The sequence below is a fragment of the Macaca fascicularis genome, chromosome 9, assembly GCF_037993035.2.
Source record: "Macaca fascicularis isolate 582-1 chromosome 9, T2T-MFA8v1.1".
NCBI classification, from domain to species: Eukaryota; Metazoa; Chordata; class Mammalia; order Primates; family Cercopithecidae; genus Macaca; species Macaca fascicularis.
In genome coordinates this window covers 136,377,096-136,403,572 of record NC_088383.1, presented here as the reverse complement: position 1 = coordinate 136,403,572, position 26,477 = coordinate 136,377,096, and the positions used below count along the sequence as shown (strand labels likewise).

Below are 26,477 nucleotides of genomic sequence, written 5' to 3'. Positions count from 1 at the left end.
CTTCTCTTCCCCATGGAACTCTAGCACATGGAACAGGTGAAGCTTAATGCTCCTGCTGAGGCTTCCCAATCAACACCCCTCCCAGCAGCCTCTGAGGAACCCCGGGGTCCCACGGATCCCAGTTAAGAGAACTACTGGGATGGGTCCCCCTGGCAGCTGTGGAGGGAAGGCGAGAGGAGAAATCCTGGAAGCTGGGGGCCAGGTCAGGGGCCAACTGTGATGGCAAAGATGGTGGGGTGAACCCCAGCACCACCAGGGGATACCGCGGCTAGAACTAACTTGAGGGAGGAAGGGTGACTGCTGGGTCTCTCCCGGGTCTGGGTGGCCAGTGGGTGTTGTGACAGTAGGTGGGGAGGTAAGAGGGGGACAGTGGCATGTTGGGGTTATGGCTCTCCATGGTGTTTGGAGTGATGAGGTGGACGGGAGTAGAGAGTGCAGAACCAGGGTCAATTACCCTGCTCCTAATCGGACTTGAAGAGGTAGATGAAGATTTGGTAAGAAACCTAAAGCTCTTTTTCACAAGCCTGAAGGCCAACACACATGCCTCCTGCACGCTGTGGGCCGGTGAGGGTGCGGGGGTCAATGCTGAACCTGGCGCTGTGGGCCGGTGAGGGCGCGGGGCTCAATGTCGAACGTGGTGCTGTGGGCCGGTGAGGGCACGGGGCTCAATGTTGAACGTGGAAGATGCTCATGGGCTCATCCCCAGGGCCCTGCACGCCTCGCTCCCTAAAGGTCAGGAGAAGCTGAGCTGCAGAGCTGTCATCCAGGGAATGGCAGCTCCTTGGAGCCCCAGGACTGGAAAGATGAAAGCCAAGGCAGAGTGGCAGAGGGGCCTGGGTATCGAGAAGTCGGAGGGCGTCCACATCTTCTCTTTCAATGGCTTAAGCTGGCTCAGAAACATTGACAAAATGGTTTACCTCCTTTCTATGGGATTATTTTTAAATTTTAAAATCCATCTTTTTGCAAACAGGGTGATACTAGATGGCTTTTCAAAGTGCTCTAAGATGCTTGCAAGTTTCCAAAGTAGGTAAGACAGGAAAGGCACACCCCAGACTGCTTTTTATTGCCACATTTCTCAGGGAAGGACAGGGGGACCTGCCAGTCCCCTTGCCTGCTCAAAGGATGCTTGCAGAGCCTGCTGTTGGGGTCGAAGGATGGAGCAGGACTCTGCAAGGTGGGCCCAGGGAACAAAGTATCCCAGGGTGGAAAATGCAACCTTCATTCTGGAAAAGCCTCCCACCCCTAGGAGGGGTGCCCCAGCTGGCGCTACAGAGAAGGGTGGGGAGTTTGCTGGAGACGGTGCTGTCTCACGATGTGCTGGAAATAAGCTCCAGCCAAGGACACACAGCACCCCAATCCACACGGCACCCCAATCCACACGGTACCCCATTCCACACGGCACCCCATTCCACACGGCATCCCAGTCCACACGGCACCCCAATCCACACGGCACCCCAATCCACACGGCACCCCAGTCCACACGGCACCCCAGTCCACACGGCACCCCAATCCACACGGCACCCCAGTCCACACGGCACCGCAGTCCACAAGGCACCCCAATCCACACGGCACCCCAGTCCACACGGCACCCCAGTCCACACGGCACCCCAATCCACACGGCACCCCAGTCCACACGGCACCGCAGTCCACACGGCACTCCAATCCACACGGCACCCCAATCCACACGGCACCGCAGTCCACACGGCACCTTACCTTCCTGCCCTTGCTTTCTCCACCTGTGCCCAAAGCAAGAACACTCAGAACTCATGAACCGTGCCAGAGAAAGGGATGTGCAGGATGTCTGGTGAGCCAGACAGCTTTCTGTGATTTTGAAATATACATTAAATGACTGAGAAAAGAGGAAGTTTTTCACTTAGGAAAAAAATGTCAAGATTTCACAAGTGTTTGTTTCTTAGAAAGAATTAATACAGGCATCAACTTTGAAAGAGATGTGCCGTGACGCACTCCGAAACGCTTCTTGCCACTCAGCTCTGATTGTAATGAGTTGCAGGCTCTGAAGCTATCAAGCACTACTCTAGCATCCTGACTTGCACAAAGGGTCCTCCAGCCCAGCCTTGAAGGAGAGCGCCTTGATTGCCATGCCTGTTCACCTGCAGCAGCTCACGCGGGGCTGGCAGTTCTAGACTCCCACTTGCTGAGTTTGCAACCTCAGAGCAGCAGTTGTGTTATGTTGGCTTTGTTGGGTTCAAGCCCTGCTGGGCCTGGGACCTCTCATCTGATGGACACCAGGCCCTAGGCTTGGAGGCAACAAGGTTCAGTCATGCCCGGCAGAGGTGGGGAGACTGGGAGGGCATGCAGTGTGATCACAGCCAAATTACCTTCTCTCAGGTGTTGTCCAGGTCCCATATGCATTTCCTACCATGTAGGAAAGAGGCGTAGAAGCTCTGTGGTGCCAAATGTTAGCCCCTGGAGTAGGGGCTAAAAGCACAGACCCGGGAGGTACATGGATGGGGCTTGAACTATGGGTCTGCCATGTGCTAGGGTGTAACTAGTTACCTTCCCATGTCCCCATTTCCTTGACTGTAAAATGGGGATGACTGCAGTGCCTGCTTCACAGAGTATGAAGCAGATTAAGCAACTGAGTATCTATATAGCACTTAGGAAGGTCCCTGGCATGTGGGAAGCAGTAAATTAGTGTTTGCTGATTGAGATCAATGTGTGAAGGAAAAGAGGGTTTAACAGAGAGCAGCTGAGAACTTCAGGGACTGGTGGACAGGCCGCCCTGGGCCAAGAAAAAAGCCAAAATGGCACACCCCACTCGACACCTGGTCTTCAAGGAGCAGAAGAAAGTGCTGTATGTTATCTGGGAGAGGCAGTGCGACTTCCCACAGCTCGTCTTCCTTTTGCAGGGGAGTTGAAGCCCTGTGCACACCCCCTCAGTGCCAGCAGGCATGGAATTCCAGTAGACAGAAGAGAGCTTCCTGCTTCTCTGTGCCACACTGCCCCCCATCCCTGAACAGTGGGGAGTGGGGACCCTTTGCTGTGCCTGGGCAGACAGTGTAGGCCCCGCAAAGCTCCCAGAGGCTGAGGAAAGATGGAAGCAGCACTCTGAGCTGCAGGGCAGGGCAGCACTCTGACTCACGGTGCCTGGCTTTGCCCCCACATCTGCTAAGGCATGGCTCCTGGGGACGGTCTCAAGTGGGCTGTAAGACTTGAACTGTAAGGCTTTTGCATCATTAAAACTCACAAGCTGCTCTCCACCCTGCTCCTGATGCCAGCCTCTCCTCCGAAACCTTCCATAAACTCATTGCCAAAGCTCAGTTCTGCCCTTCATCCCAAGCAGAGCCTCCTGCCCCAGCCTGGCATCCCTCGTTCTTGGAGGTTGGATGCCTTTCCATGTCTACTCCGAATTTTCTTTTCTGCCCAAAGCATGCCTGTGTCTGCACTGGCCCCTGGCCTGCCATTCAAACGCCTGCCTCTCAGCCTTTGTTGAGGAAGTTCCTTTCTCCAGGCAGTGTCTTCCTGATCTCCTCCCCTGACCACATCTGGCTTATCCTCCTTGGTCTAGATCAATTACCCCTTCCTACAACAGGTAAATCTTTGCTAATAATTTCACACTCCAGACATCCGTCACTTCTCCCCGATGGCCATGATCCTCCGACATCAACTTTGGGCTGGGCCACCTCTGTCACGGGCCATGATGAGTGCTGTTGCCCTGTGGATGACCGAACCCTTTGTGTGTATTATATGACTGTAGGTGTGCACTGTCAACCAGCTGAGTTGCCTGGGCGCTGTGAGATTTCTCCATTGCTCTACAACAATAAGGTTGGACCGTGTTCACAGCAGGTGAGGGGGCATTTGGCTATCAAGGAAATTCATGAATGTTTATTCGCCCTGGCATTTCCGGTTATTGAAAGGAGGTTGCGGAGCTGCTGGTAGACAGACTGCTCAAGGGGGCTGAGCTCCCTCACATCCCACTTCCTAAGCAGGCACCATGTGCACATGTGAGTTCCTCTGCTCTGGGAGCTTGTCCTAGTTCAACAGTGGGATGCCCAGACACCCACTCTCTTGCAGTACTACCCATCCGACCCTCTTACCATGATTCGGACGCCATACTCTTTCTCCACTTTTTCCTTCAGCTGTTTGAAACAGGCCTCCATCCTCTCGTGGAACGGCCTCAGTGCCTCCGTGACTTTGTCTCCATGGATTCTGATCCCTTCGGCCAGAAAAGGAATCTGGAAAATACAGAGGTTGACATTCCTTATTTCTTGGATAATGATCTAGGAAGAGCCACGCACACCTGGGGAAAGGGGAACTGGCAAAATGATCTGCTTTGGTTTCCAAATCAAACCAGTGGATTCAATTCACCAGCAGGCATATTACCACCAAAGACCAGAATGGTTACATGAAAACCATTCGTGTTCTGAATTGACTGTGTCCAGTGTGGTGCGCCCTACACCATGGCTACTCAATCAATTTCCCAGAATAGACTTTTTTTTTTTTGAGACGGAGTCTCGCTCTGTCTCCCAGGCTGGAGTGCCCTGGCGCAATCTCGGCTCACTGCAAGCTCCGCCTCCCGGGTTCATGCCATTCTCCTGCCTCAGCCTCCTGAGTAGCTGGGACTACAGGCTCCCGCCACCTCGCCCGGCTAATTTTTTTGTATTTTTTAGTAGAGATGGGGTTTCACCGTGTTAGCCAGGATGGTCTCGATCTTCTGACCTCGTGATCCGCCCGTCTCGGCCTCCCAAAGTGCTGGGATTACAGGCTTGAGCCACCGCGCCCGGCCCAGAATAGACTTAATCTGTGCTTTTCAGTTGAGTTTGGGAAGAGCTGCACCTCGAATTTGTTTAGATGTAACTTGTTCTGTTAGCAAAGGGTCATGTCAGAGTGCAAACATTTTTCAGCTAAGAATATTGCCGTTACGAGAACCCTATTCCAAAAGGTAATTACATGTGATCTATAGTCCTGAAAAGTATTCCTTTTTTGGAAGGGAAAACCAAATTTATTCTTCTTTAAAACTAAAAATAATCGCTTCTCTGCCGACACTGCTGTCACAAAATATCCATGCCAACACTTCACTTCCGAGAGTGGAGATGAAGCTGACCTTTAAAAACGTTCTAAGAGAGACATTTTCATTCTCCCAGCTGCAGAGACCCACCAGAGTTGCTGCTGTTGGGGGCGGGAGAAGCAAAAGTCTTCCTTTACGTCCCTGGTCTCCGCTTCCCGCCAGGGCTCGGACTCAGTTAGACATTCTTCCATGTAATCAAGCTAAGAGGCTTCCTCTCAATAATTTATAATTAAATCAAAATACTGATTAAAAACAGATTTTCCTAATAGGACAGAACACCAATCTAAATGAGCAGATTTATTAGTATGAACGATAATAAGTACACAATTGAATTTCATGTGAGCAAATTCAAGAAATCTTATCAAGATGAATCAACGCATCAAATGTATTTGGTTACCATTTATAGCACGCAGCTGTTGCCTCTCTTGATGCTCCAGGAAAGGAGGGAGTAGCAGTGCTCTCCTCACTCACAGCCCTCCTAGCCTGCTTTGAGGTTGCACCGACACAAAAGTTTGTTTTGTTGACAGCTGGGCCCAAACGCTAGGCACACGTCAGGCCTTTCTGGCCAGTTATCACCGAAACGACAGCATGCGGGAGAGATTTCAAAATACATGGGTTGTTTTAATATTCCCTATGAATTACTTGTGCAGATGGCAGCTTCCCCGGGGCTAGCCGCAGTTTACTCAGGGCCAGCAGTAGAAAATGCTCACTGTCAGCCTTCTGCCTCCTGAGTTCCGCCTTGGGGGATGACGCAGGCAGACTGGGACAACTTTTGGCGGGATGTCGAATGTGTTGTGTCTCTCTCTGGATGCAAAGGCAGGGATGTGTGGAGGCGCTGTGGCAAGGTGAAAGCACAGGCACCCTAGATACTAAAAGCATTTCTGATTTAGGGTGGGCCTTTCTCAGACTATAAAATGTAACCTAGTTTCTGAGTTTTGCTATTGTTGGTGTTGATGGTGGTGTGATAAAACTCTTAATTGGTCAGATTCTTTCTGTCAAAGAAGGTTCTTGCTAGATGACAGTTAAGACCATTTGCTTTAGATCACTGGTGCTGCTCGAACTGCAATTTGACAGGTGAAATTTAGAAGGTGTGAGAATTCATGACTCTCAACAGTTCCTGACACTGATGGGAAATAACCTTCTTAGAGGACAGACCTGGTCCCGTTTTATGTCTACGTGGGGCTGAACTGCAGGTGTGATTCTAAATGGAAGAAGATAAGAGGATGCCCTGAGTAAACACATTCCAACGCACAAGGCACTTAACATACAGATAGACCGAGGGTCTTAAATGGTCTCTGGAGACCCTGTAGTTCAGTGGGTTCCACTCTGGCTAAGCATCAGAGTGTCTCGGGCAGATTCCTGAACCCTACCTCCAGAGCCCTGATTTGCTGTAGGCAGATCCCAGGAATCTGCATTCGTAAAGAGCTTCTCTGAGCCCAGAGCTGGGAGAGCACTTTCCCTAAGTCGCACCTCTAGCTGATCAAAGCGAGCTTGCTGCCTGCGCTATAAAGGCGCCCTCCTGATGGGCCGTATTTGAAGTCTGCTCCTGTCTGTCCCCTGCGCAGATTCATGCCCTGAAAGCAGCGCAGAACATCTGGAAGCCTTGCTCAGTGCTCCAGGAGCACCACCCCTGGACACAACAGTCATGCTTGTCATCAGCTGGGGATGATGGCTGAGTTCAGCCTTTCATCTTTGTACTTTTCAAAAGAGAAATACGTACACATCACAGTAGTTTAATATGGGACTGTATGGATTTATCTTTGGATACTCGGCAGGGATGCTCCACAATGACAGCTGTGTACGGGGAAAGATGGAACTGTGCCTTTGAGAAAGGGACTCATGACCTGGTGCCAGCTGCGAACCTAGAGGAGGCACCTCGCAGCGTGCACGCTGACTGCAACCTCCACCCAGCGAGGAGCAGGTCAGCCCATCCTCTGTTTCTGAGTTAGCAAGCAGGGCTGAGGAGGAGCTGTCTGGGACATAGTCACCAACCTTCACAAACCACTGTGGGCATTGGAGCTGTGCTTATTATACATCAGTGATGAAAACTTTGCACACGAGTCCTGGGGCTCCCAGGAGAAAAGCCTCACTCTGCCCTGACAGAGTTTCAGGAAAAAACCAAACCAGATGAACTAATACACAAAAAGAGAACAAAGCATTCTGATAAACTCAAACTTCTTATTTTTAATGAACATATGACTCAGCTGCCAATACCAAGACATGGGTTTTCCAAACATTTGCAAATGAATGCAAAATCACAGGTGATGTTTGCAATATGCATTTTTCACCACTCTTTGATACAACGAAGTTACTAGAAAACTGATTCTTTTAACTTTCCTGTGACCTGCTTTAACATTCATCCTTTAATACAGTTATTAGGAATGATGACACGGTGCTGACATAAAGCTGCTCTCTGGGGAACAAATTATTTTCCTCTGTAGGACTTGAAACTCTTAAAATCCAATTTGCTGTAAAAGCTTACAGGAAAAAAAAAAAAAAAAAATCAATAGAACTTTTGCAGACCAAACTAGTTTTTGTATAGCAATAGTTTTATAGCCTGCAGAGGAATTTTGAATTTCGTACCCTTTAGTACAAAATCTACAACATCTGAAATGGAAGCATTCACAATTTTAAACTCCCACGTTTTTAGTGACAGAGGGACACTGTCTACATGAGGCTTACATTCCATGCAAAGAAGCCACAGTTGGCCAACAATGTCCCTTTCAGTCAAACTCTGAGCACTTTCAAAACCATAATTCCAAATGCAGATTTCAAATGCAGACAGATTTGTGACAGTCTGATTTCTTCCCTCTTAATTTTTGTTTATATATACACATAAATAAAACTTCTCACTCATTAAAACGGCTATTATTTAAAAGACAAACAGGCCAGGAGCGCTGGCTCACACCTGTAATCCCAGCACTTTGGGAGGCTGAGGCCGGCGGATGAGAGCAAGAAATCGAGACCATCCTGGCCAACATTGTCTACTCTACTCTACTGAAAATACAAAAATTAGTTGAGCATGATGGTGCACGCCTATAGTCTCAGCTACTCGGGAGGCTGAGACAGGAGAATCGCTTGAAACTGGGAGGCGGAGGTTGCAGTGAGCCAAGATCTCACGCCACTGCACTCCATCCTGGTGACACAGCGAGACTCCATCTCAAAAAAAAAAAAAAAAAGACAAAATAACAAGTCTTGTTGGGGGTGCAAAGAAGTTGGAATCATGCATTACTGCTGATGGGAACGTCAAATGGTGCTGCGACTGTAGAAGAGTTTGGCAGTTTCACAAAAAATAAACACAGAATACCACATGAGCCAGCAAGTCTAAATTTGGGTGTATACCCCAAACTATGGGAGTATTGAAAGCAGGGACTTGCGCAGGTATTTGTACACCCACATTCACAGCAGCATTGTTCACACCAGCTAAAAGGTAGAAACAACCCACATGTTGTTCCTCGACAGATCCGTGGAGAAACACATTGTGGTCCAGCACTATAATGGAGTATTACTCAGCCTTAAAAAGGAATGAAGTTCCGACACACGCTACAACATGGATGAACCTGGAAGACATTCTGCTAAGAGAAACAAGCCAGACAAATAAGGACCAGTGTTACACAATTCCACTCATATAAGGTATCTAGAATAGGCAAATTCATAGAGACACAAAGTAGAATGGTGGTGACCAGGAGCTGGGTGGAGGGAGGAATGGGGAAGTTGTTCAATGGGTACAGAGTTGGAGCTTTGCAAGACGACAAGGCTTTGGAGATGGACGGTGGTGGTGCTGGTTGTACAACAACAATGCGAATGTACTTATTGCCTCTGAACTGGACACTTAAAAATGTTTGAGATGGGAAATTTTGTTATTTACATTTTATCACAATTATTTATAACATATATATATAAAACATATATTATGTTTGTATAACAATATAAGTACTTAGAATTATACAAATCCAACCCGTCCTATACATCTAAACACAAATTTAAAAGGACTCGTATCTTGGCTCAAAACCAAAGCTCAGCCTTGCTCCACTCTGAGATGTCTCGTTGGCCAATGTGCTGATAGCAGAGAAACCACTAAGAGGAGGCCCCGCTGGGATGCCAGAATAAAAATGCTCACAGTGGCCTGGTGCAGTGGCTCATGCCTGTAATCCCAGCACTTAGGGAGGCCAAGGCAGGCGGATCACCTGAGGTCAGGAGTTCAAGACCAGCCTGGCCAACGTGGCAAAACCCCATCTTCACTACAAATACAAAAAAAATGAGCCGGGCATGGTGGCACACACCTGTAGTCCCAGCTACTAGGAAGGCTAAGGCAGGAGAATCACTTGAACCCCAGAGGAGGAGGTTGCAGTGACCTGAGATCACGCCACTGCACTCCAGCCTGGGCAACAGAGTGAGACTTCATCTCCAGAACAAACAAACAAACAAACAAACAAACAAACAAACAAACAAATAAACCTGCTCACAGTGAAGTCTCATAAGAGGAACAGCCTTGCCTTGTTCTTTTTTTTTTGTTTGTTTTTGACAGTTTTGCTCTTGTCACTCAGGCTGGAGTGCAGCGGCATGATCTCGGCTCACTGCAACCTCTGCCTCCCGGGTTCAATCGATTCTCCTGCCTCAGCCTCCCAAGTAGCTGGGATTACAGGCATGCGCCACCATGCCTGGTGAATTTTGTATCTTGCCCTGTTCTGGACTGAGTACAGATCAACTGCACAGCATCTCTGGGCCTCGACTGGGAGCCTAGGACCCCAGCTTAGCAAAGTGGCCTGAGCTATGACACCCAGTCCAAACCCATGCAGGCCTTTGCCTCCACCTCCCTCAACTCTCTTTACACAGTGTGGCGAGACCTCGGGGACAGCAGCCTCCTCGCCTCCCACATGAGAAAGGGAGGCCTAAAGTGGCAGTGGCCTAAAGCAGCAGAGCAGGCAGGTGCCGGCCAAGCGCTTGTAAGGACGGGCTCTTGATGACCCCTACACTTCAGGCTCAGGAAGGCTCTGAGAAGCACAGACACATCTGCTAGGTTCTGACACTGAACCCAAGGCACCCAGAGTCTTGAACCCCTTTCAAGACGATGGCCCTCTGGGAAAGGCTCCAGAGGCTTCAGGAGCATGAGCAGAACAGTGAAATAACATGCACAACTTCAGCTGGGAAAACACAAATGAGGACACGCACCACTGCCAGAGGTGCACGAACAGGGAGAGAGTGCACCGCAGCTTCTGACCTACGTGCGTTTCACAGGGACTGCACTGGCCCGAGCGCCTTTCCTGGCATAGGCTAGAGCTCAAGGCTTCATGGCACTGAGCTCACCTCAATGTTCTATCAATACAGACAGAGAAAGAGTTTTCCAGCAGCTGGCAGAAATGACCAAGGGGAGGAAAGAGACCTTGTTCCTTTGCAAGAGATGATTTTCTGGGTGTTCAAATTCCTGACTGCAGCCCAGGAGCCGAGCTGATCATGACAGCAGTGGGCGGGTTCACCCAGGGACAATCATAGTCATGTGCATCATGACTGCAGCCCAGGGACCTCCATGCCGGCTGGTGTGTGTGCTGAGCCTAGACCCTCCTAGCTTTCCTTCCCTCCAGCCATGCATGGCTCTCGCTGGACACCTTACCTGCCACGCAATCAGATCCTTGAGCTTCTCGATCTTTTCATGGGCCTCAGGGTGCTCCTGCAGGTACCGGTCTGTAAAGAAGGCCTGGTGGAGACAGGGAGAGTCACTCAGTGCACCTGCTCAGCAAACACAGGTTTTTGCACACTTACTGTGCTCCAGGCCCTGAGAATAGAGCTGTGCATAAAACAGATCCACACGGAGCTCACTGCAGACCTAGGGTCACACCCTCTGCAGCACCCAGGACAAAATGTCCCATAAGGGCAAACACTGAAAGTGGAGCTAATGGGCTGTCTACAGCAGCAATCCCGCTTCTTGGGGTCCAAGAAGGCCATAGCTGACCTGGTGGCTTGGTCCTGCTGGATGGCAGTGAATACAGCCCTCTCACCTACTCACATGCCCATGCCCCCCACCCAGCCCCTGCACCTGCCCAGGCCTGACCTACACCTGAATGCAACGAACTTCTTTGTGCAAGGGCGGGTAACCGCCTCCTCGCAGCCTTCTCTCAGGCAGCACCCCTCTTATCTCAGTTTTCACTCTGTCTAGATCAGGGGTCAACAAGGTTTTTTTGTGAAAGGCCAGACAGTAAACATTTTAGGTTTTGTGGACCATACAGGTCTCTATCACAACTACTCGATGCTGCCACTACTCAACTCGCCAGTTATAGTGTCAGGAAAATAGCCTCAGGCGGTAAGTAAGTACACAGGCACGGCCTTGTTCCAAAAGAGTTGCATTTACAAACACAGGCAGGGGCAGGCCCGTGGTCTAGGATATACCCTGTGTCCTTCAACTTCTACCCATTCCTACAGAGTTAGGATCCAGGGAGACCAGCAGGCCAGGTCCCCTCCACCGTCAAAGCGCTACCTCCCTAGTCCTGATATTCTGATGTTTTTGTTTAACTTTATCTTTTGGCCTTTAAGATCCCAGACCTTGCAAAAGCCACTGGAGGCCTGGGCACAGATAAGCCCAGCCTGGCTGTCTGGGGATGCCCAGGGGAGCCTTGCCAGGGGCTCAGGCCTTGACTTTGCTGCAGCCTTCAGGGGCTACCACTGGCTGCTGCTGCCTGGCCTTGGCTGGGCCACTGCTGAGATTGCTCAATGAGACCAGGCGCGTTTCTGGGCTTTGGAGACTTTGGAATTTTCAGTCTGTCCCAGGGCAGGACTGCCTGCCCAGAGCAAGCTGGTGGATCCCGTGCCTTTTCGTAGTTTGTGAAGCCCCCCATGACAGCTGGGTCCACGATGCCGTTCAGGAGCATGGAGAGTGGGTTGATGGGCAGGCTGGGGTCATCCAGGTGCTGCTGCACCATGCTGTTGATCTTGTCGTTCGTCAGCTGCATGGTCTCGATGGCGTTCTCCAGGGGGCTGATTTCCACCTGCAAGGAGAGAGGAGAGCCTGCATGTCAGCCCCATGGCTGCCTCCACTCCCGGGGTCTCACCAGAGGAGCCACGTGCTCTGGGGCAGGCTTCCTGCTCCTCCATGAACCTTTCTTCCAAACAGAATTTTTGGGCAGCTGGGCATTTTATTACTATTGTTTGTTCTCATAGATGAAAATTCCAAAGGAACAAAGCAAAGCTGCTGCTCCGCTCTGGGGGCGGGGGCTGTGTGTGCACGTGGCTATGCACACATGTGGTCATCCCGGGAAAACACACAGCCTTGAGTGGTGCTTGAACACACCTGCTTCAGAACAGAGACTTCCAATTCTGTTCTTGTTCTCTGCTTGCTGTGCAGAGGGAGACGTTCGGGACTTGAGGAATCCAGGCCCGGGCAGCCTGCACTACCTGTCCAGTTAGGGAGGGCAAAGGAGGTCAAGGGAGGGCCCTGCCATGGCACCACACACCATCATTTGAAGGAGGAGTGATGGGCAGGTGCAGTGGCTCCCGCCTGCAATCCTAGCACTTTGGGAGGCTGAGGTGGGTGGATCACCTGAGGTCGAGTTCGAGACCAGCCTGGCCAACATAGAAAAACCCTGTCTCTACTAAAAATAAAAAAATTAGCCAGGTGTAGTGGTGCATGCCTGTAATCCTGGCTACTCGGGAAGCTGAGGCAGTAGAATTACTTGAACCCAGGAGGCAGGGGTTGCAGTGAGCCGAGATTGTGCCACTGTACTCAGGCTGGGCAACAGAGTGAGACTCCAAAAAACAAACAACAACAACAACAACAACAAAGAGAGCTCATGGCCCCCGGGGTTGGGAGGAAAAGGCTGCTTGGAGCATTCAGGCTGCCCTCACAGGCCTCATTTGCACACCTGCCATGGTTAACGAGACTGTCAGTGCTGGAGGTAGGGGACTGACCATCTGTCCTCCTGGCTCCCAGTGCATGTCTCTCAGAGACCTCCACCCTCTTTCTCTGAGGGCCCCACAGGGCCTGGCCTGGCCAAGTCTCAGCCCAGTGACCTCCAGCTCAGCCCTAAGGTGCCAGGGCAACGTGGCTGGCTTGGTCTAAGGCAGGGACCACAGCTGCCCTCAGATCTTGCTTGAGCAGACCAAACCTCCTCCTCACGCTGGGCCACAGGGACCACGCCCCAGGGTGACCCCAGCAATAACTTTGCTCCTTCCAAAGGAGGCGTGATGGGCCCCTACCCGTGCCCAAGAGCTCTGGGTATCTTCATGTCTGGCGTTCTTCCTGCTGCAGCCTCCAGGGGACTGCCTGCGAGTTGGGGGTGGGGCAGGGCAGAGATGAACAGAGAATGGGCCATTCTGTCCATCAGCAACCCCAGACTGGCACTCCTAGGTGGCTGTGGAGATAACAGAGGCTCTCTGCCCACCGATGTCACTGTCCTTGCACTGATGGAGGGACAGCCTCGGGGAGATTGTGATACACTGGGTGTGGCCAGCCAAGTGCACACTGCTGAGAGGGCCCCTTGTCTGGTGTCCTGGACAGCAGGCATAGCCATGCTGTCCTGAACCCACAACTTGCTTTGCCAGGCCCTACATTTCATCCCGGGCACAGTTTCACCAAATGCACACTCCAGGGCAGTATTCCACCTGGGCTGACTGTTAACTCCCTGTTACTAATCTCATTTGTGCTAAGAAAGAATCCTTCCTATTTGTATGGAACAAGGTTAGCTGCTGCTCCTACAGATATCCCATGGGTGTTGGTCCCAAGTGGCATAGGAGGGCAACAGGGTTTGGCAGCAGGATGTCAGTCCTGCCATTCTGGGATTATTTGCCTTCCTGGCCTCTTAGTCTGTTCAAAATGACCAACGCACCTGAGGAGACGTTGCATCCTCACGAAAGCTCAGGGCTCCCCTCTCCACCTCCCTAAGCTCCTGCATCCGGCAGCCGCGGGCTGGCAGGCCCCGATTACAAAGGGCTCATGCGCAGAGGGTGATTAAGAGGATCACGGCCTGTTTAGGTGGAGGGCCTGCTCTTCTGTTGTCTCTTGTATGTACAGTGCTTCACCAGCTACAAAGGGACCCAGCAAAGGCGGTGCATTTTTACCACCCGACACATAACTCCTAAAGCCTTCTATCTGTCAGGTGCTGCCTGGCTGCTAGGGGCACAGAAAGCGAACTCCAGAGCAGAAAGTGCCCCCAGGAGGGGTAGGCGAAGAGCCCTGGGTGCTTCGAGTATAAAGAGGTGGCTCTGACCACAGGCGACCTCTCAAAGAGAGTGGCCCATAGCTGCCCATAGCTCATGCTGGTGTGGGCAAAGGAGAAGGCTCGGCGCTGGACACGCAGCTGGGCAGACAGGTGCCGGCCAAATCCTAGAGACGAATAATCAGGGGTTTCGGGGGGACTCATTGAAAACTAAATGGCAAGTACCACCCCGCTCAGTGAGTTCTTGCTGGGGGAAAACAAAAGGCATTGAGACACATGAACAAACACTTACATATTTCAATCAGATGTTTTTATATTGCCAGTTGCCTTGGCCTTGACATTTCAATACTGTCAATAAATCTGCTGCTCAACTCCGGTTCATGTAAATGAAACTGTCCAATAGCTCACTGCAAATGTGAGTTTCATGTAAATGAAATGGTCCCATCGCAAAGCAAGGTTCAGCTTTGCTGAGAGGTGGAAATCGTTATTTCTTTAAAAAGGGTCAGGGAGGGGTATGTTCTCAGGCTATTCTTACTTGAAATGGGCAAGAAGTATTAATTAATAGTTGTTTGTCACGTAAAAGGCAATAAAACCATCAGGAAAAAATATCTTTAAAAAAGTTCATCTAAATTGCAATTTGTCTTAAGCTTTTCACTTGGTTAACAGAAAGCACTGTCAAACAGCACAGCTATGACTGAATTTAAATATGCTGTAAGAATAAATGAAATCTTCATTCTGGTTTTTTGATAAGCTAGAGTTGGTCGTGATTACACAGCATTTCCACTAGAATATGAATACGCGTGGGCGAGGAGATATTGATGCTCTCAAGAACAGGTAGGGTGGTTACGTGAACTGTAGGGTCTGCTGTGTGCACACTGACACCCTGGCCACGGGGCATGAGCAGGTGAAGAAGGCGTGGCAGACTGTATTGAGGAAGGGAACGGACAATTCCTTCTGGGGTGGGGGCCATCCTTACCATGAAAACAGACTTGACCTCAAACCACCTTAAAATTCCAGGTAATTTATATGCAGTTGTGTATATGGTTCTCTCGATCCACATATTCTGCAAAGGAAACACACACACACAACACGGGTTAGAAGGATGTCAGCAGGTGGACAGCTCTGCCTTAAGGGGGATTTACAGAATAACTCCACAGTAGTCAGGTCCTTCAGCAGGACAGGGTCTGTGGTGCTCAGCACAGGGCACATGTGCCTTCAGGTAGTACCTCACAAGCCACGCTCTGCCTAACAGTCCCTCAGGATACATCAAAGTATCCGCTGTCCCCTAGCCAACACTGTCCACCACTCTGGTATATGACAATGCAGGTATACTAGGTGAGTGAGAAAGATGTGTACACTCCAAAATGAGGCATGGGGAGCCCCTCATGACCAAAGAGATTTTGAGAAAGGCTCCAAAGAAGTCTTACATTAGCCAGTGTTCCTAAGAAACTAAAAGGGGTAAACACATGTTTGGGAGACTGGATTTAATCCAAGTGACCTCTGATGTTCTGACAAAACCAGTCGGTATTTTAAGCTTTAAAAATTTTTGACGTGGCCGGTTGCAGTGGCTCACACCTGTAATCCCAGCACTTTGGGAGGCCGAGGCAGGCGGATCACAAGGTCAGGAGATTGAGACCATCCTGGCTAACACGGTGAAATCCCGTCTCTACTAAAAATACGAAAAATTAGCCGGGCGTGGTGGCAAGTGCCTGTAATCCCAGCTACTCGGGAGGCTGAGGCAGGAGAATGGCATGAACCCAGGAGGCAGAGGTTACAGTGAGCCGAGATCACGCCACTGCACTCCAGCCTGGGGGGCAGAGCAAGACTCCGTCTCAAAACAAAAAAACAAAACAAAACAAAGTTTTGACGTAACTAATATGTTTACATGAGAACATAAAGATATGGAAACAGCAGGAGGAAAAACTATCCCCTACCTGAAGCTGATAACCTACATGCTTTAGTATCTATTGTTCAAGACTTCTTACTAAGTATTAAAAAGTATATCTATGCATATTTTAAATAAAAACATCATTTATCGGTGTTCTTTGTAAAATAATGTATTACATATCACAGGAAACTGTTCTAAGCCAATAAATATAATTCTACTTCTCTTTAGGGATTGCACAAAAACTCCATCGCAGGGGTCAACTGGAAACCCTACCCTACTGCCTCTTTTATACTGTCTAGCTGGCAACAATCTTCTGCCGTTCCAACCGCCCTGCACTGCAGGGTCACCGAGCAGTCTGAGTCTGTCAACAGGAATCTAGACTTAAGCAGATGGGATAATGGGATGCCAGTCATTCCGGAAAACTGGACAGGCGCGGGGGCTCACACCTGTAATCCCAGCACTTTGGGAGGCCAGAGCAGGCAGACTGCCTGAGCTCAGGCCTTCGAGACCAGCCTGGGCAATGTGGCAAAACCCCATCTCTACTAAAAATACAAAAATCAGCCAAGTGTGGTGGCAGGTGCCTGTAGTCTCAGCTACTCAGGAGGCTGAGGCACGAGAATCGCTTGAACCCGGGAAGCGGAGCTTGCAGGGAGCTGACATTACACCACTGCACTTCAGCCTGGGCAACAGAGCGAGATTCTGTCTCAAATTAAAAAAAAAGAATTCAGAAAACTGGCTTGGATCTTGGAAAGCATTTATCCCACACTTCTAAGGGAAGGAGCTGGTTGAAGCCACAGGGACACAGGCAAGACCTCCATGTCCCAGGCCAGTCCTCCTTTGCCCCATGGGGACGGCTCCCTCAGGTTTTTGTCCTAGCAATGGAAGCAGGTCTGGCCCTCTCACATCCACCTCTAGGACAGATTCCAGTGCTTTTTCTCATGTCAATATGCCCTGAGAGGGACCTCTGGGTTCCATCCTGGGCTTTACGGCCAGCTCCTGCTCACACAGGCCCTGTCTCATCTTCCTCCTTGTCAGTGCCCTCACTCCCCAGCACGTCAGTCACCCCTTGCCAGGTGTGCAGGTGTGAGCCACCTTGCTCTGCTCTCGGCCTGTTGGGCAGCTTCCCCAGCCCGCTGCACTTGGAGCTGGGCTCCCTGCTGTAGGGCCGGAGCCTGGCTTCCCAGTAGAGCAAAAGACTTTGTACTTATCTGAGGTTTTGGGGGGCATGTGAAGGACCAAATCCTGCGGCTTCCGAACACTTTGTCCAAGTGCCTGGACCTAAACGGGGCCGTTAGGGGACTTCAGGGCCATTTAGAAGAAGCATAGCCTCTGGGCTCAGCACAGCTCAAAATGTCAAGAGCTTTCGTTATTCTTAGCTCTGCACCCAACTGGCTGCGCACCCTTCAGCAGTTCACTTGACCTCCTTGTGTCTATTTCTTTATAGTCTAAGAATATATCTACTTGCCAGATGGGAGACGTGTGAGGGAAATTCAAGAACTGCCTATAAATCCCACAGTTGAGGGACTCCATATAAATACTAGCGTTAGTGCTTGTGATGACAGTAACAGGCGCAGAATGCTCTGAAAGCCACTGCCCTTAGCGAGGGTGTCCAGGTTAGACATGCCTAGGTTCTGCCCGCACTGCTACAGACAATAGACACTGCAGTGACCGGTCCTGGAGGAGGTCCAGGGTGCTGGGTTCACCAATAAATAGGGTCTTAATCTTCAAACAACCAACCTGCTGGGACTGCACAATACTGCAGATTCCACCAACTCCAAGCTCCTTTGTGCTCCTTGGTGACACCAAGGAATCTGGCCTCAGGGCTGGAAGGAACTTCCCCATGGCTCTTAAGAGCTGAGATAGGAGACTCACAGGTACTGCCCTGAGGATCCGATGACTGGCGGACCCCTGAGGGATTGGCAGGGAGAGTGGGTAGACGCCACTCTTTACTTGAGGCAACCCTGCTGGAAGGGTTCTGAGCTTTGCTCTGGTCAGCAGTAGGGTGCTAATTCACCTTTGACCTTGATAGCCTAGATGCCTTCAGACGGCACACAAGAGAAGTCATTCTCAGCAGAGCTGGTCCTCCTTGGGGGACCCCAGACTAATGCCTCCTTGCAATATAGGACTACATAGGGATTTCCGGAGGTTTCCCAGGCAAGATGGATAAACATTAACATTTTTTAAAAATTATGGCTTCTTTGATGCCTTTTCAACATGGATCCACTCACTTGAGCCCAGGAGTTCAAGACCAGCCTGGGCAACATAGATCCCACCTCTATACAAAAAAATAAATAAAATAAAAATACAAATGAATCCATGAAAGCAGTTTGTATGTAGAATTTTTAAAAGGCTCTATGGCCAGGTGCAGTGGCTCACGCCTATAATCCCAGCACTTTGGGAGGCTGAAGTGGGCGGATCACGAGGTCAGGAGATTGAGACCATTCTGGCTAACACGGTGAAACCCCGTCCAAACACACAAAAATAAAAGAAAACTAAAACACAAAAAATTAGCCGGGCGTGGTGGTGGGCACCTGTAGTGCCAGCTACTGGGGAGGGTAAGGCAGGAGAAAGGTGTGAACCCGGGAGGCAGAGCTTGCAGTGAGCCAAGATTGCACCACTGCACTCCAGCCTGGGTGACAGAGTGAGGCACTGTCTCAAAAAAAAAAAAAAGAAAAAGAAAAAAAGGCTCTAAAGATGTTTGCTGTTATTTCTACAACTCAAATGCCGTGGTTTGCAACAGGGGGTAGATGTTTTATTTTGCCATTTCTGGAAACTTTTTTTTTTTTTGGATGGAGTTTCACTCTTGTCCCCCAGGCTGGAGTGCAATGGAGCGATCTCGGCTCACTGCAACCTCTGCCTCCTGGGTTCAAGCGATTCTCCCGCCTCAGCCTCCCAAGTAGCTGGGATTACAGGCATGTGCCACCACGCCCAGCTAATTTTGTACTATTAGTAGAGACAGGGTTTTACTATGTGGGTCAGGCTGGTCTCGAACTCCTGAACTAATGTGATCCACCTGCCTCAGCCTCCCAAAGTGTTGGGATTACAGGCATGAGCCACCACGCCCAGTCTGGAAATCTTTTTGATTGGCTGTCCCAACTGGGGTGGTGACACTGGCACCTAGTAGGCAGAGTTCAGGGATGCTGCCAAACATCCCTGGACGCACAGGATGGCCCCACCACAGAGAACAACCCAGTCTGTATCGCCAGTAGTGCTAGGGTCAACCCTGCAGTTGTGTGTTGTGCTCCAGTGAAGTTCAGGTGCTGGATACTGAGTTAGGATGAGCACCTGAGTTAGGGATGAGTTCATGTGCTGCAGGAAGCACCTGCAGGAAGCCACGTCAGCACCCAGCACCTCAGCACTCCACGGGCCCATTTGTAACTAGCGATAATAGGCACCTGCTTTCTCACCTGGGGCTCACGGGGAAGGCAGGCTACTCATATGGGAGCTCCGGCATTCGGCCGGCACAGTCTCCTTATCAAATATCTCAGTGACCTTAGTCATATTGTTAGTGAAATGGCAATTAGTTTTTCTAACTTTGGAGGGGGTAATAGATTAGGATTTCTGCACACAATATACAGAGACATTTAATACTGCCCTGTGGCTGCCTTTGAGGCCTCGCTTCTCCACTGGCAGTTCTATTGGTGGTGGAATGATATTTTTTGTTTGTTTGTTTTGGTGGTTTGTTTTTTTACCGCAAATTCATTGTCTGGGTTTTTCTCTCCTTTCCGGATTGGCCGAGAATATTCAAATCGCTGGACCTCGTTCACCCTGTAAAAACTATACAGAGACAGACAGATCATTAGACATTTAACCCGGCAAACAGCCAATTTGCTTTTGGACACAGGGTCTGGCCTTAGAATATGTCACTGCCGCCTGCAAAATCTCCCTAACCTTGACCTGAAGCCATCGCCTTGGCGTCCTCTCCCAGTCAGGGAGATGTTGGCAGGTGGAAAAATTAACTTGAGTTTTTGCCTCTTCCCTGTCCCCGCCAACACCTCGAGGGAAAACAGAAGCTGAGTAAGAGTGAAATGAGCAAGAACACAGGAAGGGTGAAGCGAAGGAGAGAGAAAAAAGGCTTTTGTGTTCAATGTATGTGTTTATTATTATTTTTAAAAAGTATCACATACTTTAGTTTCAGATCTACAAAGTACAGATTTTGCAACCACCGCAAGAGTGACACACAGGAAAACGTAAGTAACCTGCCTCCGCGGCCAGGGTGGGAGACAGGCTATCCGCACGCACAGGGAGGGCGTGGAGAGACCAAGACCGATTCCTCCCCTGCACTGAAATGCAGGCAGACTTCCACAGCAACAGAAACTACTGCATCTGAGAAGGCTCTAAGCTTCACTATTTGCTTAAGGCCTCTGAAAAAAAAAAGGTTGCAACCCTTAAAATGTATGCCTTGTGAGAGCAGTCATTTGTAAACACACGGGGTCCCTGTTTATTTCCCATTATTGCTGAAGAAAGGTCAAAGAAACAATGAAAGGTCAAAGAAACCACCAAACTTCAGGAAGCAAAATGAAGCAGATCCTAAGGAATGTGAAGTCATCAAAGAGATTAATATTTTCACCAGAACATGGATCAAACAGAACAGCAAAGTCTTAATATCAAACACATCTGTTAAAGCATTCTATGCCATTGCTAAGTCAGGTGCGATTCAACCGACAGGCAGAAAATCTCATTCAACTATGGACAGTTGACTCAGGGGGCTTAAAAGCCCCCTCATAATCCTACATTATGGAATTGCTGTGCTGTGAGGCTGAAGGGTTCTCCTGTGTGTCACCAGGAGCAAATGTGCAAATCCCATTTCCCACCTTTCGAAATGCAAACATTCAGGCCGCACTCACGTGTATGGACTTGGCTTTGCTGGAAATGGGCAGGATGCACTGCTGGGAAGCTCCCTAGGAGATTGTACCCCGTGGGGCAGGCCTATAAAGGAGACCAGACGGCCTCCACTGCCCGCTTAGGTTTTTGCCATCAGCTGACTTTGGGAAAGGAATAGGCTTTGCACGCTCCCAGCACACGGATTAACATCTCCTTTCACTTTTTTTGGATGCTGAAAATAATTAGCTTCCCTTGCTCTTCAAAGAGGACAGAAAGAGCATTTGGAAAGCGAATCAAAGGCTAAAAATCATCCTTTAAAAGGTGGAATCATTAGGAAGAGATCTGTCCACACAGCCTCTTACAACCCTCATGTTGGGTAAGAAAAATGGGATGATTACCTTACAATCTGCTCTGACACTGGCCTGTGAAACTTAGGAGGCAGATCGAGTTTGGGCTTCACTGTGAAGCACTGAATATCTGAGGTGAGGGGGTTAAGGACCGCTAAGGCAGCACAGACATCAACCATGAGAGAGGCCCCCCATCACACCCAACCACCCAAATGAACGGCGTCGCCATGGCTTCAGAGTTGACGCGGTTGTCTTAAAGGATACACTGGCCAGGGGAGTTTTTAATATCGTCGCCTGGTGGAGATGTTGTCTTCATTTTTTCGGCGTTTGGAAACTGAGTTAACAGTCGAGCCTCAAAATCTTCCCGGCGCTCATACTCTTTCCCTCGGTAAATGAAAACTTTTCCCTGGAAAGGGTGACATTCATTTAATAACACCACAGAGAAAGGGCCAGGAAGAGTTCACATGCAATGTGCTGGTCTTAAAATATGCCTTACGGGTTCTTACAAAATGTCATTGAATTTAAGAACAACTTGTAATTTTTTTTTTTAACTTGCGTTGGCTTTGTTAATCAAGAACACATGGTCATCAAGCATGTAAGTTAATACTGTTTAAGAGGCACTCAACACTGAGCTACTAACATCTGTGCTATGTTTTCATCTTGACAGTAACAACTGATTTAAAAACTATGTGAAAAACCAAATGAACACTCAGAAGCTTACAACAGAGTGGGCATGAAAGGGTTAGAAGGGGGTAAGGCAGCCAGGGCAAGTGGATAATGATGTCCACGCTTTTTCTGGTTTTTGTTTTCTTTTCAGGTAGGCCCTAATGAAGTCGTTTTCATTCTGCCATAGAAAATTTTTTTTTTTTCCTTGAGACGGAGTCTCGCTCTGTCGCCCAGGCTGGAGTGCAGTGGCTGGATCTCAGCTCACTGCAGCCTCTGCCTCCCGGGTTTACGCCATTCTCCTGCCTCAGCCTCCTGAGTAGCTGGGACTACAGGCGCCTGCCACCTCGCCCGGCTAGTTTTTTGTATTTTTTTTTTAGTAGAGACGGGGTTTCACCATGTTAGCCAGGATGGTCTCGATCTCCTGACCTCGTGATCCGCCCGTCTCGGCCTCCCAGAGTGCTGGGATTACAGGCTTGAGCCACCGCGCCCGGCCCATTCTGCCATAAGGAATTTAAGAGAGCATGAGCTAAGGTGGGGTCCCAGCGCCTGAGCATGGCCACTCCACGCCGACTCCTGTGAGACACAGTCGAGGTGAGCAGAACCCGAGGGGAAGGGATGCAGTCCAGAGCCCAGAGCTACTAAGTTCCTGGCCTCCCCCAAGGGAGTGACTGGAGAAGGACGGAGAGCAGGACTTCCCTTCCTGCACTTAAGAGTGCTTGTGCAGGTCATTATTCATCAACATATGTCAAGATAAAATACACAGAGCTCTTCTTGGAAGGGCTGGGTTTGGTCCATCTCCAATGACACTTTTGTCACCTCCATAAATTCCAAGTTGGAGTGTCAGTCCACTGGGGTTGATATAGATGGCTAGGCTAGGCTAGGCAGCCTGGGGCGTGGAGGGGAGTTAAGTAGGTAAGTTTTCTTCCTTCCACAAGGCTGTCTTGTTGAGGTCTTTTCTGCCTGAGTGTGACACAGTCCTCTGTAAATACACCCGTAAGGAACGTTTTTCTTGCAAGATGTAACAGGTCTCCCTGTTTTCCCGAATTCAACACGTGTGTTCTGAGTGTCACCTGGGTCACAGAAAGGGGCCAATGAGTATCTGGTGTAATGTTGCTGCTGGTTTTGGAAGCCTTCTACCTCCCGCCACCCACCCTGTCCCATCTAGGCTGTCTCAACTGAAATGAAAACTGCCACAAGGAGAAGACAGCAAGCAGGAGTCACCGGGGTACAAGAAACAGAAGTCTGGGGGTAACGCTTTCCAGGACGGGATGTGGTTGCTGAGGTGCTTCTGTTCTTCGATCGGGGGACGCTGGGAAAGAACCTCCAGGCTGGCTGCTCCCAAGTCAGCTGCAGCCTTGCCCCATCTGCAGTCACTCCTGGACAGGTGCCAGAGAGGGAGACGAACAGACAGAGGCAGCCAGAGGACAGCACCTTGCTGCATATTCTTACACTTATCCCCTAAAGACCAAGATTGAAGTCAAATTAAAATTTGTCTAACTAATGGATTTTCAAAAGGATTAAGAGAGATCGTATGACACCGAATCAACTGATCCCTGCTGTGGTCTGAATGTTTGTAGCCCCCAAAATTCAGATGCTGAAACCTAACCACCAAGGTGACAGTATTAGAAGGTGGGGCCTCTGGAAGGGAATTAGGTATTGGGGCTCCACCCTTGTGAAAGGGATCAGTGCCTTAGAAAAGAGGGCCCAGAGAGCTGCCTGCCCTTTCCACCCCGTGAGAACAGGTGGAAGGCACCATCTACGAGGAATGGCCCTCCTCAGACTCCAAATCTGCTGGCACCTTGATCTTGGACTTCCCAGCCTCTGGAACTGGGAACAACACATTCTGTTGCTTATAAAGTACCCAGTCTAAGGTATTCTGTTACAGCAGCCCCAGTGGACTAAGACAGTCCCCTTCCCTCGCCCCAGCTTATTCTGAGTTCTCCTAAATCACTAAAAAAGAACCAGTTTAAGAATTGAATTCTTTTTCACTTTGTGCTTAGATATGTCTTAAAAGTACCATTATGGAAGAAAAATATTCTATTTATCTCCAAAAAAAAAAGTCAAGCAGAAACCAGATAAAATGTAGTCTTAATTAGAAATATAAATACACAGTTTGAATATCTTCTAAGGCTATATAAAGCCACACACTTCCAAAATTCAGTAAGATTTAACGTATAACAGACTACTATGAAACTAGCAAGCATTTTTCTTATGCTTTACATAAGAAAGACATAATAATAAAAATGTATATAAAAACTTTAATCGAAAAACGCTGGTAAGTTATAGATAAAAACACGAATAACATTTTCGGAAAATGTCAGTTACTTTGCATTCTGAAATGATCCCTTCGAACATGAAAACAAGGGGAAAATGTACATATAGTCAAAGATATTTATTCCTTGTAAGACCTATAAATATTAATATGAGCACAAACAACAGTGAGATCAATTTTTAGAGAAAAACAAAGCAAAAGGGACAGCTAGTCAGTTCTTGGAGGCTCCTCTCCAGCAGGGCATGAAGCACTCAAACATTCCGCCCACTTTTTGGTAACTTGCTAGTGTCACTGGCAGATTGACCCCTGCCAGGTGATCTGTGAAGCGTGATAAATACATTGCTGCAGCCCCGCAGAATGATCCAGGTGTGGAGGGAAAGTCAGTTCAATATTAACCAAGCCTGTTAACCCCCATTTGGACTTTTCATTTTGTCCTTTTGGTGGTGGAGATGACCCAGGACCGTCCCTGGAGCCTGCCATGCATGAGCTCCTGGCACAACCTGGCGTCTACTGGGCTCGGGGGCCATGACATGTCCTCCGCACCCGGCACTGCCTTCACATAATATTCCACGCAGGCTGCTCCCTAGCTCTGGACTCCGGGATAACCATACTGCATGGATCCAGAGTTGGTGCCTACATATCCAGAGGTAGATCTCCATCCACAGGGGCCACACGCACCATTTAACACCAAGCACTGCACAAGGCTGCCATGGCTTGGTCCATTTCTCTCCCTTTCTTAAAGATGTATGTTCTGGAGCACACACACTCGAATTAAAGCCTTTAGCAACAGTAAGTGGCTTTAACTCCAAGCTCATTCCACCTTTCAGCTTTGCTTTTTATTGAGAATGAAGCTAGTTTCAAACTTGTCTCTAATTCACAGCTTGTAACTAAGCCTCCTTTATTCATTCTCTGGAAGGGAAGACTTTGTTCAGAATCTGTGCTTCTGATCAACCACTTTCTTTGCTGCACGATGAAGGCAAGAGGAGAAGCTGACCAGCAATGACCAGGAGTGACCAGGACAGGGCCAGACGCCTCCATCACCAGGCAGGATACTGAGGAGTGGGCAGCCAGCCTCACCTCGTGGAGCAGGCCAGAACTGTGGGGCTCTCCTGTCAACAGGGACATGTCCTTCCTAAGGGGAGGTTTGTATCCTCTGGGTACCGTGATGAAGAGGTGTCTCACACTATTAGTGACTCCCGTGGAATCGGAAACACAGGACCCCAAATGAGCAATGTCTGGAACCAGTGGAATCACCCAACTGGTTTCAACTGCCCCAGACAGCCGTGCTCAAGACACAGAGCTTCTGCTTCCTAAAGCCAGAGAAATCACACATGGTCTCCTAGGATAAGAGAAAACCACGTGTCAAAAAAAAAAAAAAAAAAAAAAGTCGTAAGAAATATCAGGAAATCATGACCCACTGGTCAATGCCATCCAAGAATGTGTTTTTGAGAAAATGTATAAACAATTATATGGTAGGCCAGGCAGCATTCTTAATATTTATATAACTTCTCCTTTGGCCTCATGTGAATATTGGGAAACGGGCATCTGGCAGGTGATCACGGTTACTGCTTCAATCACATGTCCGAAAGCACGTGCCTGTCTCAGGGATGGAGCCTGATTTGGAGTTTCCAGCACCGTGGCCATACAGATCCACTTCCAACTTCCCATATAATTAAAATCATACATCTTCACAGCAGCACATTGGGTGGGGACAACCCAAATGTTCATCAATGGATCAATGAATGAATAAAATGTGGCCTCTCCATACAATGAAATACCATTCAGCCTTAAAAAGGGTGAAGTTCTGACACAGGCTACAACCTGGATGAACCTGGAAGGCATTCGGCCGAGTGAAACACGTCAAACACAGAAGGGCGAGTACTGTACAATTCCACTGATACAAGGTCCCTAGAACAGTCAGATTCACAGAGACACAAAGTAGAATGGTGGCTGCCAGGGGCTACGGGGAGGGAGAATGAGGAGGCAGTGTTTGACGGATGGAGAATTTCAGTTTTGCAAGATGAAAAAGTTCTGAAGGCAGATGGTGGTGCTGGCTGCACAACAATGCGAATGTATGAATGCCACCGAACTACACACCTGAAAATGGTTAAGATGGCAAATAGTATGTTACACATACCACACCTCAACTAAAATAATACACGTACATCTCTGAAGGAGGGTCGTTTTAAGGAAACATCAGATGGAAAGGTTATATGCAACCAAAGAAAATCCCGTCAGCCTCTCTCTGTCCCCTGGGCTAACCACCAGGCTATGGCAGTGTGGAGAGCTGCACCTTGCCACGCGG

At 49.2% G+C, this 26,477-nt stretch overlaps 1 protein-coding gene across 2 annotated transcripts in view; it reads right to left on the bottom strand.

Moving 5' to 3' along the window:
* DOCK1 (dedicator of cytokinesis 1) overlaps window positions 1–26,477 on the bottom strand; it is a 555,400-nt gene that overhangs the window by 21,697 nt on the left and 507,226 nt on the right. For both annotated transcript variants that reach the window (XM_005566736.4, XM_005566737.4), the window contains exons 41-47: window positions 21,499–21,640; window positions 21,286–21,364; window positions 19,756–19,840; window positions 15,152–15,238; window positions 11,833–12,009; window positions 10,641–10,724; window positions 4,059–4,196 (exon numbers count right to left, since the gene is read on the bottom strand). In XM_005566736.4, the coding sequence (XP_005566793.1) occupies window positions 4,059–4,196; window positions 10,641–10,724; window positions 11,833–12,009; window positions 15,152–15,238; window positions 19,756–19,840; window positions 21,286–21,364; window positions 21,499–21,640 (792 nt within the window). The remainder of the gene's footprint in view (window positions 1–4,058; window positions 4,197–10,640; window positions 10,725–11,832; window positions 12,010–15,151; window positions 15,239–19,755; window positions 19,841–21,285; window positions 21,365–21,498; window positions 21,641–26,477) is intronic.